Here is a 13,243-nt window from a genome sequence, read left to right as displayed (position 1 = left end):
AGGGAGGGAGGGAGGGAGGGAGGGAGGGAAGCCAACTAGAAAAAGGGGTCATCAGCACAACAGGGGGGATTGACTTGGCTTGAGCGGATGATGGAAGGGCCAGGCCGGTTTCTTCTGGCTTCCCTGCTTGGGACCTGAAGCAACACTGTGATTTCTTTTTAACAGGGTGGCGCTTATGTCGTGAAGCTCTTTGAAGAATATGCCACAGGCCCAGCCCTCCTAGCTGTGGTGTTTCTGGAGTCCATTGCGGTGGCTTGGTTCTACGGTGAGGCTTCCTTCCCATTGACCGTGAGGGCCAGCTGCTCTGGCACATCACCCCTGTGGGAATCCACAGTTTGTGAAGAAGTGGGATAATATACAGTATGAGGTTTGGCCAGGAAATGGAAACACCTCTGAGTGCCTGGCTCTGGCCCACATGGGAGATTTCCAGCTGTTCTGGAACTCTTCCCGGTCCCCTTGCTCCTTCGTTGTCCCCGCTCCTCTCTCACTGGCTTCTGACAACTCAAGTCAGCTGCTAAAGTGCCTTGTGTGACCATGCCCATCAAGGAGCCAGATAACGGTGGCATGGAAGTATGCATCCTTCTCCTCGGGAGAATGCCAAATGGTGCTGTGAAACTTGGAAGCTTTTATGTGCACTGAACCTTGAGCTGGTGCAATCAAAGCTCTTGCGCCACTTACTTCTCATTGGCTGAATTCATAGAAACATATGGCTAACCCTGGTCCCTCCCCTTGTCACTCTGCAGGTGTTGCCCAGTTCTGCAGTGATGTGAAAGAGATGATTGGCTTTAGCCCTGGTTGGTACTGGAGAGTCTGCTGGGTCGCCATCAGCCCCCTCTTCCTCCTGGTGAGTCTGATGGGAAGTCAAATCCCAAGGGTGGCCATCCTGATTGCTGGTGGGGTCTTTGGAGGGGGAGATCTCTGCAAAGCAGCAGAGCTTCCTTTCAAGGAGCACATCCATTCCTTTCATGATGTTGTGCACATCACTCGTGAGGCTGATTAGGCTGAGCCAGTCTCTCAGTCCAGTCCAGAAGCTACCCTGTGGTTGGAAAGAGCCAGTTTGGTGTAGTGGTTAGGAGCGTGGACTCTAATATGGGAGAACCGGGTTTGATTCCCCACTCCTCCACCTGCTGGTGTGACCTTGAGTCAGTCACAAGTTCTTTTAGAGCTGTTCTCTCATGAGCAGTTCCGGAAAGAGTTCTCTCAGCCCCTCCTACCTCACAGGGTGTCTGTTGTGGGGAAGGGAAGGGAAAGGAGATTGTGAGTCCCCCTGAGACTCCTTTGGGTACTGAAGGGTGGTGGGGGGGTATAAATCCAATATCTTCTCTTCTTCCTTGTGTGAATCAATAAGCCAGGGATTCACGTCCATTTTGCTTCATCAGAGTATTGCTCTTCTTTACATTTTGCTGCTCTGAAAACCTTCCTCCTCTTGGTTTACTGCAGAGATTTTCAAGCACAACAAGGCCTGACTACTGTAACTCCTAAGGGTGCCCTTCACCCACCGCCCTGAACCAGATTTCAACCAAAGAGAGATTTTTGCACCCTAAAAAAAAAAAAGATTATTAAAGCAAAACAAACCGTGCATAGGCTTCTCTGCAACTGGCTCCTGCATGGTGACTTGCGGTGGGTGGGCAGTCCAGAATGCAATCCCCAGGGCCGTCCTGGACATGGGCTGCACGCAAAGCAATGCTCATTTGCTGCTGCAGCAGCACGGATGCTTCCATGTGCCCATTGAAAGGTGTCTCTAGATTGTTGCTCTGACATTTAAAAAAGGAAATAATCTTTTCTTTTTTTCCAAGGAGAGTTTGGTCCAATCTCCCTTGTTCAAATGTATTGGGAAGCAAAACAAATGTGCATGGGAAAGTATATTGTTATTTATTTAAAACCATTTTATCCTACCCTTCAGTTCCATTCAGGATTCCAGAATAGCTCATAACAGAGATTAAAAATGCTATAGATCATACATACATACAAAAAAAATCCTCTGGCAGATAAAAACCCAACAACCCTAACCAGCAACATTGAAAATTAAATTAAAACAAGCAAGCACTGCAGCAGCATTAAAATAAATCATTGATGTTTAATGTCAATCAGCTGCCAATGTCTAAATACAGACTGCGCTCTAACCTTGAAATAACTACCAAAAAGGAGAGTTTTCACAAGCCAGAGCAAAGATATGGCAAGAGGGATGCCCTGTAGTAAACTAGGCCCTTGGATTATTATAGCACTGCTGTCAAAGAAAGAGGCCTTTTTGTGAGTCGCTAGCCACCGGAGTGGGACTTTCAGGTGCTTTCTGTGTCTGGTCAAATTTAAGGATCGTCGGTGTGCTGTAATGGTGGAAAGTAGGTTCAGATCTCTTCTGCCACAGAGCTCTCAGGATGAACTTGGAGCAGCCCCCTTTTCTTTAGCATAGACTACCTCACAAGGTTGTTCTGACGATCAAGTGGGAATCACACACACCAACATGAGCTCCTTCAAGGAAAGGCAGGATAAAAAGCCTCATGCAGAGGAAAAGGCAGTCCTCGGGCTATCCTGACTCAGGACCATTTATGGCTTTAAATATTAAGATCAGCGCTGTGAACTGGGTGAAATGGAGCCAAAATGGCCAAAGTTGTCAGCTCTGGGTTGGGAAATACCTGGAGATTATGGGGGTGGAGCCTGAGAAGGGTGGGGTTTGAGGAGGGGAGGGACCTCAGCAGGGTGTAATGACCACAGAGTCCACCTTCCAAAGCAGCCATTTTCTCCAAGGGAACTGATCTCTGTCATCTGGAGATCAGTTGTAATCCCAGGAGCTCTTCAGTCATCACCTGGAGGTTATGCAAAAGGATACAGCACTGTGTATAATAGATGTATGTTCAAGGTAAATCAACTTTGTGCTTTTTATTTTTTACTTTTTCTATACTGTTATATAAATATTGGTATCAAATATTATCAAAAATAGGTTTTACCCAAATACTCTCAACTTTCACATTAGTTATGCTTGGGGTTGCCAACCTCCAGGTGATAATACAAAAACTGAGGGTCACAGTGTTAGGAAGATACGCAAAAGTATGTAGCACTGTGTATAATAGATGTATGTTCAAGGTAAATAAATGTTGTGCTTTTCCTTTCCCTTTTTCTGTACTGTTATATAAATATTGGTATCAACTATTATCAAAAATAGATTTCACCCAAACATCAAAGTGCAGGTTCAAATATTCAAACAGCACCTTGTCAGTATCACAACCACTAGTCTCACGGGACTCTAGTAATTTACCCATTTCAAATACAATCTTTTTCAAGGACTATGATGTATATAAAGGACATAAGGCGCAATAATTTCTCTTTGTGAGCACAAAAACTCTTAAGATAGCAGCCTATTTTCTAGGGGCCTGATAGAACGAGGCAGAACAAGGTACCTGATAGAAATATGCTATCCTAGATAGGTTATTATGTCTGCCGCAAGGGTTCTGATGGGACCCTAGAAAATATGCTGCTATCTTAAGAGTATTTGATACCAATATTTATATTGTTGTTGTTCAGTCGCACAGTCGAGTCCGACTCTTCGCGACCCCATGGACCAGCTCCCGCCAGGCCCTCCTGTCTTCCGCTGTCCTTTGAAGTTTGCTCAGTTTCATGTTCGTTGCATCTATGACACTGTCTAACCATCTCATCCTTTGCCGTCCCCGTCTTCTTTGACCTTCAATCTTTCCCAGCATCAGGGTCTTCTCCAGTGAGTGCTCCCTTCTCATTTGCTGGCCAAAGTATTTGAGCTTCAGTTTCATTATCTGGCCTTCCAGGGAACAGTCAGGGTTGATTTCTTTTAGGATTGACTGATTTTATCTCCTTGCAGTCCAAGGGACTCTCAAGAGTCTTCTCCAGCACCATAGTTCAAAAGAATCTATTCTTCGGCGCTCGGCCTTCCTTATAGTCCAACTCTCACAGCCATACATGACTACTGGGAATACCATTGCTTTGACCATGCGGACTTTTGTTGGCAGGGTGATGTCTCTACTTTTTATCATGCTGTTTAGTTTCGCCATCGCTTTCCTCCCAAGGAGCAGGCGTCTTTTAATTTCATGGCTGCAGTCACCGTCTGCGGTGATCTGGGATCCCAGGAATGTGAAGTCTGTCACCACTTCCACGACTTCCCCTTCTATTTGCCAGGGAGTGTTGGCGCCGGATGCCATGATCTTAGTTTTTTTGATGTTGAGCTTCAAGCCCACTTTTGGGCTTGAATATTTATATAACAATATTTATATAACAATATTTATATAACACTATAGAAAAAGAAAAAAAGAAAAAGCACAAAATTTATTTACCTTGAACATACATCTATTATACAAAGTGCTATATACTTTTGCATATCTTCGTAACACTGTGACCCTCAGTTTTTGTATTACCACCTGGAGGTTGGCAACCCCAAGCATAGCTGGTATGGCACTAGAGACCCCCATGCCTGGTGGCTTGCACCTCCCAATAACAAATCAGTTGCAGGTTCAGCAAAAACTCCAGAAGTCCAGTCTGGGCATCTCTAAGCCATGGATATTCCCATGGTAAGGTCTTGTTATCACTTTGGCCTCTTCTGTCCAGAAAAAGGTGCAGCTGGTACTTGTACCAGCAATGATGTGACGCCTCCTGGCAAGATCAGTCCTTTCGTCTGACCCCACCAAAAGTACCACTGTCTGGATTAACTTCCATGAGCATCCCTGAACAACCTCTCCCAGCAGTCTCATCTAGATGTTATGTAGCATAAGGGCCCAGATGGTGACCCATGGATCCCCAGCACAGTCCAGCCTTCAGAAAGAAATGCAGTTACTGCAAATTGGGCCCATGCAACCTTGGTCCTAGCACTGAAGGCTGCTGAGAGGCACACAAGAACCAACATGGATGCCCTCTCCCTATCCAACTCCACCACGGTAGACTGTCCACCATGGCAACTGAGGCAGTCCCATTCCAGAACCGGGTCAGAAATCAGATAGGAATGGGCTTAAATAATTCATAACCTCCAGATTCTCTGGAATTGCCACCATCTGCTTGGTCAGTTTACCTAAGAACTGAATATGGGGAAGTGGCCAGAAATTATTGAAGTTGGAAGGGTCAAGTGAGCACTGCTTCTTTTAACAAGCTGGGGACCTTAAAGAGGCATTTATGATCTCAGCCAAACTACTAACACTCCTTCTGGAAGCTATAAAGAGCCAGGAAAGGGAAGAGTCAAACAAACAAGTGAGAAACTTGTCTTTCCAAGGTACTTGTCCACATATTCAGTATACCTAGAAGTCTGTAGAATAACTGCATTTATATCTGTAATTAATAGCATTCATTTTGGAATTAAGCTGAACCATTGGATCCAAACATGTCTCAGTGGCCCGTTGCACACCTGCCTCAAACCTTTCGAGGTGCTGCAGGCCAGAAATACTTTGCAGCAGCCCCATGGCAGCCATGAAAGCACGGGTGACCCCACACCAGGAAGTATTGGCATGTGGTATTCTCCCACAATGAAGCCTCAGTGCCACAGCTGTCTTTGTGAGCTCAGGAAGTCAAGCTGTTGGGCAACAGGGTGGGTGGTACATCACCCCCCCCTCCACTGTCTCAGTCTCTGAACTCCAAGGAGAGACACTCAGATTTGATCAGGAGAATGGGATCCTGACATACCGTGGTGGCTCCCCTCTCCCTGTCTGTTGAGTCTTGTTTGCTGCTGAACTGAGGCCCCTGGGGACAAAGCTTGGATGCACCTCCACCTGCCTCATCTGTTCTAGCCCAGCTCAGCGTGTTCACCTGTTGAGGCGGTGGGCTTCCTGTATATTGACCAGGTGTTTACCAGCAGCAGCTTCAGATGACATGGACCTCTGCACCCTAACCAAGATGTCCTAAGTTAGGAGGTGGGCTAGAAGAGGGGCATGGCTGAAGAGGCTGGAGTGCTCTTCCGAGCGCTCTCCCGTTAGCAGTGCCCTGACTGGTAATGCCAGCAATCTCATGGCTGTGGATCAACTCGTCCACTGTACTGTTAACAATTTAAAAAACAAACAAGCTCCAACTTTCACCGCACCGGGATCCAGAGCACCAGGCCGTGCGCACACAGCCACACAAAGGGACGCAGGGTAGCCCCACCCCACCCCGGCACTGCATGTAAAAATGCACTTAAAGCAGACAGGAGTTTCAAAAGTAGAGAATGATCTGATGGGGATGGGAAGTCTGGCGTTCAGAGAGCCCAAAATGTCACTGGGGGAGGGTTTCCAAGCCCTTTGATGTATACAAAGAGGGTCATTGGTCCCTGCCTATTGCTGCCATTATATAGGATGGAGTGTTTTAGGTTCATGCACTGTTAAATCAGCTCCCAAATTAGCCTGAGCTGTCTTTTCACTGCAGTTGTCACCGAGCATCAAGTGGAAAAAGGAACCCTCTAAGGTTTATTGATGGTAAAAAGCTGTCCAGTGGGTTGAAAACAAACCTGCCAGGAGGATTAATGTGTGCTTAACAAATATCTATTTTATTACTGGGTGAAGAAAAGGTATAAATAAAAGCATACTGTAACCACCTCAAACATTGACACACACACCCACCCCTTTTTAACTAGCCTGAAACAATAAATTAAATGGGAAAGGACCCGGCTTGGTGCTGCGGTTACTTGGTGGGTGTGAAGTGGCCAAGAAAAGGGCCAGCCCGTAATGTGGAGAGGGGCCGTGGACCTCTCAGGCATGAAAGACTTAAGTGGCTGGGTGGCTAGTCTGGGGGTGAGGAAGTGGGGTTCACTGCACCACCCCAGTGTTCCAGACAGCCACTGTTTCCCTCTGCTGCTAGGCACTGGGGCTAGGGAGCGGTGTCATAGCAGCTGCCGAGGGAGCCCAAGTTGATTGGCCTCAACCCCAGAGGGCATGAGTGGGAAGTAGTCTTCCTTTCTTGGGTCTAGTCCTTTTGAGTCCGACCTGGAGAAAAGGCTGGCTAAAAACATGCTGGACAAACAAGTGCTGTTGGGGGCATCACCCAGGGACCAGTTTTATGTGACTCCGGTTTCTGCCCTCCTGCCCCAGAGGTCAGCTCTCTCCCCCCCATCTCCACTGTCTTAGCCCTGGGAGGCGACTGCCTTCATCTCACCTGGTGGGCCCTGAGCCCGTGAATAAATACTTGTGGTTCCCCGCAGTTCATCATCATCAGCTTCATGTCCAGCCCAATGGAGCTCCGGCTTTTTGACTACACGTACCCCTACTGGACCAGGGTGATGGGTTACGGCATCGGGGCCTCGTCTTTCATCTGTGTTCCTGCCTACATGGTTTATCGGCTGGCAGCCACCCCGGGAACACTTAAAGAGGTATCTGTCTTGCACAAGGACTGTTTACCGCAGGACCCCCCCCCCCAATAGTTTGCATTTTATCTCGTCCTCTGGGGGGCCCAGGCAAGGTTCTTGTGGCTGTCGGGCACCCGCCTGACTTGTTGTCTGTTCTTATGGTTTTTCCAAGTGCCATCTTTTACAGCCCAGTTCTCACCCAATCTGGTCAGATGTTCTGACCCCTTTCATAAAGTCTTTGAACAGCTGGCATACAGTAAACACTGGCAGCTGCGAGATCAGCAGTGGGTGGATAGCTGAAATGGTCCTAGAAAAATCCAGCTGATACTGGATATACGGGGCCTGCATTGAAGGTCGTTTGCTTTTTACAGCTAAGCATTGGCAGTAAAAATAATCATATATTGAATTTCCTATATTAAAAATGATGGCTGTGCATGATGTTGTGTGCTCACAAATAGTTTTGCTGGAACTGCACACCCAGAGCCCCGTGTGCCGTGAAGGGTTTGTGGAAAGTCTTTTTGTGTGGGTATGCATGCGGGGGTTCTTCTGCTAATTTCACAGAAGCAGCATGGCTGGACATAAGGGACCTGTACACCAGTGCTCCCTCTAAGCTGTGGAGTCTTGTGAGCAAAAATTCTACTTTGTGAGCTACCGGCATTAAAGTTGTGAGCTAGCAATTTGACTGCTGCATAAATTAGTTTGCTCTGGAGCCCTGCTTGCTGAGCAAAGACAAAAATGTGTGAGCTGGAGGCTAAAAAACTGTGAGCTAGCTCACACTAACTCAGCTTAGAGGGAACACTGCTGCACACCTACCTTGTTCCTCTCCCTCCAAAGAGTATGTGGGAACCGTGGCAGTGGGAGGGGCTTAGTGAAGAAATATCACCAATCACATCCTGGCCTTCCCCTGGGAATGAGGGATGCGCTGGTCCAGAAATGGTGGTGCGTGCTGTCCTGTACGTATGACTGTATAGTCGGAGGAAGAGGAGCAAAGAAAACATCAGGTCAGTTTTCTATCCTCCTCCTCCCTGATTATCCTACCTGAAATACTTGCTCTTTGACTCTTGGTTTTTTCCCCCCTTCCTGCAGCGTATCCTAAAAAGCATTACTCCGGAAACCGCCACAGAGATCCCCCTCGGGGACATCCGCATGAATGCAGTTTAAGCAGCCGTTATCATTTTGGTGGATGCAGGGGAGGCAAGTGGGGGGGGCAAGCACTCACTAGGTCCTGTTGCTCTGAGCTCTTCTTTTCTCACGAACTGACTCTCCACCCAGAAGAGGAGCACACTGACCGGGTTAGACCTCCAAGCATTCCCAACAAAGAAGCATTGGCTGCGCTCCTCAGTCCCCACTAGTGCTCCGGTTTGTTTTGAGAATGCATCCGTGTGAACGAACATCAGCGCCTCCCAAAGTGGGCACGGGGCCGCCTGACTGCATGCCTCCACCCAACAACTGTTGCGGATTAGGAGTATGTTTAGAGCCACACACCTGTGCCAGCACCCCTGTCCTCTCCACTCTCGGTGTGACCCTCTGTGATGGACCCTGTTGTCTTTGCTTCTAAAGATCTCAGTATTGTCGACCTCCAGCCCCCCTCCAAAAAAAAAAAAAAAATCCAGGAAAAACCAACACATCCAGTCCTCCTAGCCATCTTTCATCCAAGTAATAAAAGTTTTACGGCTTGAGTCGCCTGCTACAGCTCTACGAGGGGGTGTTAACGAAAAAGCCCACCCAAGAGCTGAGACTCACAGCACTGCAGCGCCTGCCGATCTGTCATTTTAGACTGCAGGTGGGAGACTGCACATTTGAGAATGTTCTGCCTAAGAGGGGAAAGTTTGATCCCATCAGATCTCAGAAGGTAAGCAGGGTTGGCCCTGGTTAGTACTTGGGTGGGAGATCACCAAGGAAGTCCAGGGTCGCTGCACGGAGGCAGGCAGTGGCAAACTGCTGCTCGCCTCTTACATTGGGATTCTAATGACGGCATTGCCATAAGTTGGTTGCCACGCGATGGCTCACTTTACCTTAGGACACCGTTCTCTGATAAGCTAAAGTCCAGTGTGCATAATTGTTGTGTTTCCATTTTTAACGCTGGAACAATCAAACAGGGAATCCCACACCTGCAATTTGAAGAGCTGTCTCATGTGACTCTGAGGACAATGTGCTTTGGGGCCATGGGTTCAAGCAGCTGAAGTGTTGAAGACACCAAGCCCTGTGAACCCTTCAATGTTAGCCAGCTAGGTAGGTGGCAAGCGGCAGCTCCCCAGCTTACCCACTGTTACAAGGGAGGCAGTGAGAGCCACCATCTTGGCCAGTGAAGAGCACGCCGGGGGGGACGGGGGACGACTGTCGCTGCCTCCAGTTGTTTGCTTCACTCCTACCACCACCATCTAACTATGTACAGGCCAGCCATACTGCAGTGTTCTCTTCCTAGCCACCTTCCTTTGCACCGCATGGGGATATCCTTCTTGTACAGAGGACCCCATATGTAGATCACATCCACATGGTGCTTGTTTTCACAATCAGATGTTATTCACACAGCACATCTGCCACAACCCACAGGCAACAGTGCTGTGTAATCACATCCTTAGGAGTAATTATTAAAACATGTCTAACTGTGGTGCTTTTTCACATGGGGGCCACGGAGCTTTTTTTGCAATCTGTGAGAGCCATGCCAGAGGATCCAGGGGGCAGACCCACATAGCCACTGGGACGATTACTCCACTGTTATAGAGATGAGGCCTGCTTTGCTGTAGAATGAAAATGGCTGCGCTTCTTCCTGCCACCACACTGGTAGAGCAACGGGGAGATGCAGGCACAAGTGTGCTGTGTGTTCAACGGGTGCTCTCTTGCAGCGCCACCTTCCAGGCACCTTCCGTTGCAAATGTACAGCAATATTTCATAAGTGCATCCAGCCACTGCAAAGGAGCTGCAGCCCAGCTTCAAGAAAGCCTGCTGCAGGATGCCAGAGCAGCCTCTCTCCTAGGATGGGTTTGTTTTTGATCTTTAAAATAACTAGCAGTAAAGTGCAACCAATTAGTTGGTGGAGCCACTGTGTGTACAACATGCATGCGCATTTCTGTTGCAGCACAACATCTGTGTGCAATTACACTGACAACCGGGCAACACCAACACAAAAGATTAGAATGTATTTGACGGATGCTAAAATTCTGGACCCTCCTGAAACCGCAAGCCGGGGTGGGTAGAAGGAAACATTATTAAGTCACAGCAAATGAGCACAGCCAACAAATGATTTCTCGTGCACAGGCTAGCGTGCGATAAAAATGCAGCCTTCCCCAAGAGGGTCACCTGGGAATTTGCAAAACCCTGCCCACTATCATTCCTGGGTAAACTGGGAATCATGTTTACCGTTTGTAAAACTGGAGTTTTATTCTACAAAACGTATTCCTCTCTCACTTGTACATATAATGCACCTGGATTAATTTATGCTGCTGCATTAGTTATGAATGTCCCCCATGCTGGATTGTCAGTCCTCAGTATGTGCCTTCCAACGTAAACTGTTACTGTAATAAATTTACTATCACAATAAAAAATGGCAGTTGTGTCCCTCTCAAGAGTGTCTAGTGGGAAATAATTTACTTTGACTGAAACTGATGGGACTCGGCAAGCCTACACTCTTCAGCAAGCCCTCCGTCTCCAGCAAGATGTGAATAAATTAAGCCAGCAGTTTCTGAACACTGGACTTTCAGGGACCCATTGCCTGCCCCAGGCATCCCTAAACATCTGCCATGTACTCTTTTTATAAAGGAGGGAAAAGAATCCTTGGGTGTGCTTCACTGACAATGGAGTTGCGACTCCCAGTAACCTTCCATGTTTGGCCTGGGGAGAGAGGGGGAGATGGTACAGCATCACTGTGAAGCAGAAGCCCTGGCAGCAAAATGCCTGTCCATTTTTTTTTTAATGAACTGTAAATGTCTTCCAGTTTTATTAAAAAAGCTCTCCCCCCTGTGCTAGAGGCTCTTAGTGGTAGATTTCACACAGCTCGTGAGCAAAGGAAGTTTACCCACATTTGTTTCCCACCACCACCTTTGGTACGAAACAAGGAGGCAACATCTGCATGTACACGGACAACCCTCATCCAACGGCACAGCCTGGATTCTTCCGTGCTTCCTTTTCTTGCCTCCGTACTCAGTTTTGCTGAATCCACTCCAGAAGCAGCACCCGCACTGCTAAGCCTGCCGGCCCTCTAGGCCTTGGTCTCAATCACATCCCCTCCTGACGGGCTTCCCAGCGCTCACCTACAGGCCGCTGGTCCCAGCCACACTGAAACCTGGTGAGCCATACACGTTCATTTATTTACATCACAGTCCGCCTTTCTCACAAAGGTTCAAGGCAGATTATGCATAGCGAGTCAGTACAGTCGACGAAACGGGGCCTTCAATAACCAATGCATTAGGATTGTAGAAGTCTGGAGCCACCAGAAAGAACTGGAGCAAAGCAGAACTATTCACACGATACATTAAGTGGTACAAGAATTCCAGAACAGAATCTCACTTATAGTAAGCTACACACAGCAGTATAGACAGACCACAGTCCCTAACTATTTATCCAAGAAAGATTGTGAACCATTTTGTACAGTGTAGCCCTACTGCCCATTTTGTACAGTGTAGCCCTACTGCCTGCACAGAAAAAGCCCCTCTTGAATAATTCAGCTTCACCCAGTGTGGAAAGCCAAGAGAGCGGGAGCTTCCTTGAGCTCCTTGGGCAGGCCATTCCATAAGGTGGGAGTCCCAATGGAGAAAGCACATGTATGGTCTGTGCCACTGAGCCTCGGCCCATCCCTATGCAGGTTCAAGTGGCCTTTACCCCAGTCAGTCCTGTGATCTTATTTAGGGATGTGTCCCCTTTCTCACTGCCCTCCTTAACACTAAAGTCCGAGCCGCCTCCCACCCACACAATGCTTCAGAGGATAGGAGGAAAACAGATCTCTATTTCTGGAGCTGGCAAAGACACTACCGCTATCTCCTTGACGACTGCAAGACACAAACTTCCTTCCTGGATGCTTCCTGGCACACGGGATGAAAACACGGGATGCTTGAAGACAAAAGGCTTTTAAGAAAGCAAACTTAATGCAGGAAGGTAAATACTGGCACACTGAAACGTTATTTTATAACGTCCTATGCAAACCTGGGAAAAACCCACAACCAGCAAAAGCAAAGCAGGCCTATAGCTTCCTCAGGGGCACAGAAGCCCCACAAATCAATGTTCGTAATTAAAACACAGTGCGGTAAGGGGAAAATGGGAGTCTAACAATTTCTGTGTTGGAAATTTAAATTTTGTTGCTAGCAAAGAGAAGAAACTGTACTTCAAAAGGTATTGTGAAACTATGTAAGGTTTCTCACTTGCCTGGCTAGAAGATGGAGGCTCTTCAGCGGTAGCTATGTCAATCCTTGGCGTCTCTAATCCCCAGGGCCTGATCCAGACATTCTCTGCACCACAGGATGTGCACGAGAAACTTCCCCTTCGAAACCTGCAGCTGGTGGCACTTGCACTTTCCTACACAACAGTGTTAAATCTGTGACACTCGGCCCGCAGAAATGGAACCACAAAAGGAGATCTAAGATACATCTCTTTCTTTTTATTTCAGTCTTTCTGTACAGCAGGAGTTTCAAATCCCTAAAATAAAAGCACTGAGAACTTTACATCTATTGTGGAATAAACTCTGGGTGTGTGGGTGGGGCTGCATTCAGAAAGTATCCGGTTAAGATTTCTGTTGCTGACGGATGCATTTGTACTTCTCACCAGACAAAGTTTTCAAGAGAAACCCCCCTGGTGAAGGTTGTGATGTGCACACAGGCTAGGGTGAGGCTGCTCCCTGCATAAGGAGGCCCAATGCATTCAGGAGACACAAGGACTGAGATGGGGAAGGGCAGGGTGAACAGACCCTATTGAAGCTGTCCGCCCCCTGTGCAGGGGTGAATGCTCTTGATCTGTTTCTACACAGAGGTGGATTCTGTAGGGGAATTCTAG

The 13,243-nt window shown here is 47.8% G+C and overlaps 1 protein-coding gene across 1 annotated transcript in view; it reads left to right on the top strand.

Moving 5' to 3' along the window:
- The window catches only part of SLC6A4 (solute carrier family 6 (neurotransmitter transporter), member 4), a 22,639-nt gene extending 13,753 nt beyond the window's left edge, over positions 1-8,886 (top strand). Inside the window, exons 10-13 of the mRNA XM_015422031.1 lie at positions 166-265; positions 744-844; positions 7,118-7,285; positions 8,348-8,886. Coding sequence (XP_015277517.1) covers positions 166-265; positions 744-844; positions 7,118-7,285; positions 8,348-8,422 — 444 coding nt within the window. The 3' untranslated portion in view covers positions 8,423-8,886. The remainder of the gene's footprint in view (positions 1-165; positions 266-743; positions 845-7,117; positions 7,286-8,347) is intronic.
- The last annotated feature ends 4,357 nt before the right edge of the window (positions 8,887-13,243 follow it).

This window comes from Gekko japonicus, unplaced genomic scaffold (genome assembly GCF_001447785.1).
Source record: "Gekko japonicus isolate JY-2015 unplaced genomic scaffold, Gekko_japonicus_V1.1 scaffold182, whole genome shotgun sequence".
Classification (NCBI taxonomy): Eukaryota; Metazoa; Chordata; class Lepidosauria; order Squamata; family Gekkonidae; genus Gekko; species Gekko japonicus.
The sequence above is the reverse complement of the archived record's forward strand: the minus strand, read 5'-3'. Positions and strand labels throughout refer to the sequence as shown.